We start from the raw sequence: 2,861 nt of genomic DNA, 5'->3' as shown, positions 1-2,861 counted from the left end.
AGCAATGAGATATCAGTAGGTACATTAGGTCGCAGCTTCCAGGGTCGGCAGTAATCTCCCCTTATGTGATGCCTCTCCGGTATGTTCCTTTCTCTGGAGCTTCCCAGGCAGGTCCATGACAGAGGACGCGCTCTGGCTCTGCATCCTTAGTCTCTATACAGTCCGAGCTTTTTCAGAGCCTCGCGGCGGTTCTCTTCGTTTGCCGCGTGGGGGCAGATCAGCACGCTGATTCCGAGACTTCCGGGATGTTTTGGGGAATCTCCAGAGGCCTGCGGGAATGTGCACGTGGGATTGGATCTCCTCGACTCGGAGTCTGTGCAGGCGGGCTGGCCCGGTTGCGAGCCTGCTCCCTTAACGCGGGAAAAATCCTGCCCAGAGCCGCGAGAAGCAGGTGGCGGTCGACTGTTCCGCAGCTCTCTAAGGATTTGATCAGCGATGGCACCCTGGCCGACCTCAGCGGATTCTTGACCGACCATAAAGCTACTCAGGCCCACGTCAGAGCGTTCAAGGGGGGCCGGTTTGAGTCCAACTAAGTCGGGCGAGGTTAACAGCTCGGGAGCTATATCAGAGGTACTGGGTGGAGAGACACTCTGTGTCTTCAGAGATATCACCCCAGAGATCTGCCCCGGAGGAGGTCCGCTGGGGTCGCTAAAAGCAGCAGGGGTTGAAAGGAGCTCTAGGCCCCGACCCGCAGTTAAATCAGTGAAAGCAGCCGGCGGGGAGATGGTGACTGGGGTGACAGGAGGAACACAGGTAAAAGCGGGAGAAGGCATTGAGGGTGGTGTCGGGGTTCGGGGAGCCGCAGAGCTGATTGGAGATGGAGGGGCTGCCCATGACTTTCTGGAGTTTGGTGAGAGAACAGGGCTCAGGAGAGGGCCTGAATCCATCTCGTCACTCTTGAGAAGTCCAAGCTTTTTGAGGGCCTCCATTCGAACCCTCTGGGGGTACAACAGCAACCTGTCGTTAGCGGATGGGACAGAGTGTCCCGAGGTACCATCAGAGGCACCAAACGAGGTCCTGTGGGACTTGAGCACGATATTGGAGGGAAGCTTCTTGGGTTTAGGGGCCACGGCAGGTGGGCTTCTGGGCTCGGAAGCCTCAGAGAGGGGGTCGGGTGAGGCAACAGAAGGGGAGTCCGGTGCACTGGGACCGCCGGACACTTCGAATGCAGTCTTGGAGGAAAGATCGTGATTCAGAGGTGAATTTGGAGGAGTTTCCTTCACAGAGGCTTTCTCTAGTAGGTTCTCCAAGTGGATATTTGAGCTTCTACCTGAAGTCTCTACAGACAGAGGCATCTCCACCGCCACCTCAGGCTGAGCCTGAGGCCCTGGCTCATCCATGAAGTCTGAAGGTGGAGGGATCAACACCGGATCGATCTCAGAAGGCCCACTGGTACCTGTAGGGGCACTCGGGTTTTCGTGCCCTACGGTCTCTGTCTGGATAGGCGATGACTCCGTGTCGGAAGCCAGGACTCGGGCGTGACGATGAGTTTGGGATGTGTTCAGACATTCTGTGTTTGTGGTCAGCGCAGGAAGGTCTGAGTCCTTCGAAGCAGCGAGCAGCTCAGGTTTGCTGTTGACTGCTGTCTTTGCAGGCCCCGGCTTGGCCGATTTAGGTTTTTCTGGGATTTGGGCTCTCGGGTTCTCAAAGTCTTCTGAGACTCTGCGTGGAAGACTGCCTACTCCATTTGCTAAGAGTAGTGGTATGGGAGCTCCACAGCGGACAAATGACCTCTGGTCATGTCCAGAGTCATCGTGTTTGTCTACAGAAACAAAGCATAATTATTATCATAATTAAATGTGGTTTTATTAATTTGAGTGAGAGTACATGCGCAGTCGTGAGCGTTTGAAGCATAAAGCATTTGCCCTGACAACACAATGAAAAGCAGATAATGTCGCCGGGGGTATTTACCTTCTACTCTATTCTGACTGATTTGAGCCATTGCAGCCGCTGACCGATGGGGGCCCGGCTCATCACAAGACAAGCCGCTGTCCTCCACCTGCAGAGAATCAATGGTTCTCTCCAGATACATGAGGCATGCTTTTTCGTCGGCAGACAGGTGCTCCAGACGGTCTTCACTCTTTCTCATGAGCGTGAACAAGAATACAAACGCAGTTATTAAAAACAGCCAGCCAAAAGTCTTTCTTTCTTTTCTTAGCATTTAATATCCACATATATATATATATATATATATATATATATATATATATATATATATATATATATATATACTATCCATACTGTATACACAGTATGGATAGTTCGATTTTGAATCTCTCCTTGAAACGCCAGGAGAGAAAAAGTAAAAAACTTCTAAAAACAGTCATAATACGAGTCTTTAGCAACACTCACCAAGTCAGGGTTGATGCTGATCACACTGTCGCAGCTCCCAGCGCTGTCCATGTTGCCTGAGGGTTCAATGGCAGCGCCGCCGGGCCACGTGTCGCTCTTCGGCATCGCACAAGGGGCGAGGACGACGGGAGGATCCAGGCTTCACGGGTCTCCGTAGCCCCGGTCGGATATCACTGAGGGCGGCCGGGGGACGACCCTGAAAAAGAGTGAAGGAGACTTTTGAGGGCTGGACTCGAGGTCTGAACTGGAATCGGATTTCATTGTCCCTTCTGTTCGAACCGCTCACTCCAAACTAAAAGATGCGGGGCTGTATAATTGCTTTTTTTTTTTTTTTTAACCAAACAGATATATTCTACAAAATGGATAGGATAGCAGCAGGCATGGGTTAAAAGTGTTTTCAGCGGTGTATTCAGGTACAGAAGCATTTCCTACATGGTGTGACTCTGTGGTATTCAACTACCTGTACATTCTATTTGGGAGCAGATTTACAACCTTTACTGGTTTAGGGA

At 51.5% G+C, this 2,861-nt stretch overlaps 1 protein-coding gene across 1 annotated transcript; it reads right to left on the bottom strand.

The window, feature by feature from the left end:
- Positions 1–146: 146 nt before the first annotated feature.
- On the bottom strand, positions 147–2,457 carry LOC307241242 (specifically androgen-regulated gene protein-like; the record flags this gene model as incomplete). The annotated part of the gene is made up of 3 exons (XM_080015282.1): positions 147–1,762; positions 1,912–2,080; positions 2,353–2,457. 3 exons carry the CDS (start codon positions 2,455–2,457, stop codon positions 147–149), a joined length of 1,890 nt encoding a protein of 629 aa, XP_079871408.1.
- Between the last annotated feature and the right edge of the window lie 404 nt (positions 2,458–2,861).

Source organism: Zeus faber, assembly GCF_960531495.2.
Source record: "Zeus faber genome assembly, chromosome: 15".
Lineage (NCBI taxonomy): Eukaryota > Metazoa > Chordata > Actinopteri > Zeiformes > Zeidae > Zeus > Zeus faber.
This window is presented reverse-complemented; position numbering and strand designations above follow the sequence as displayed.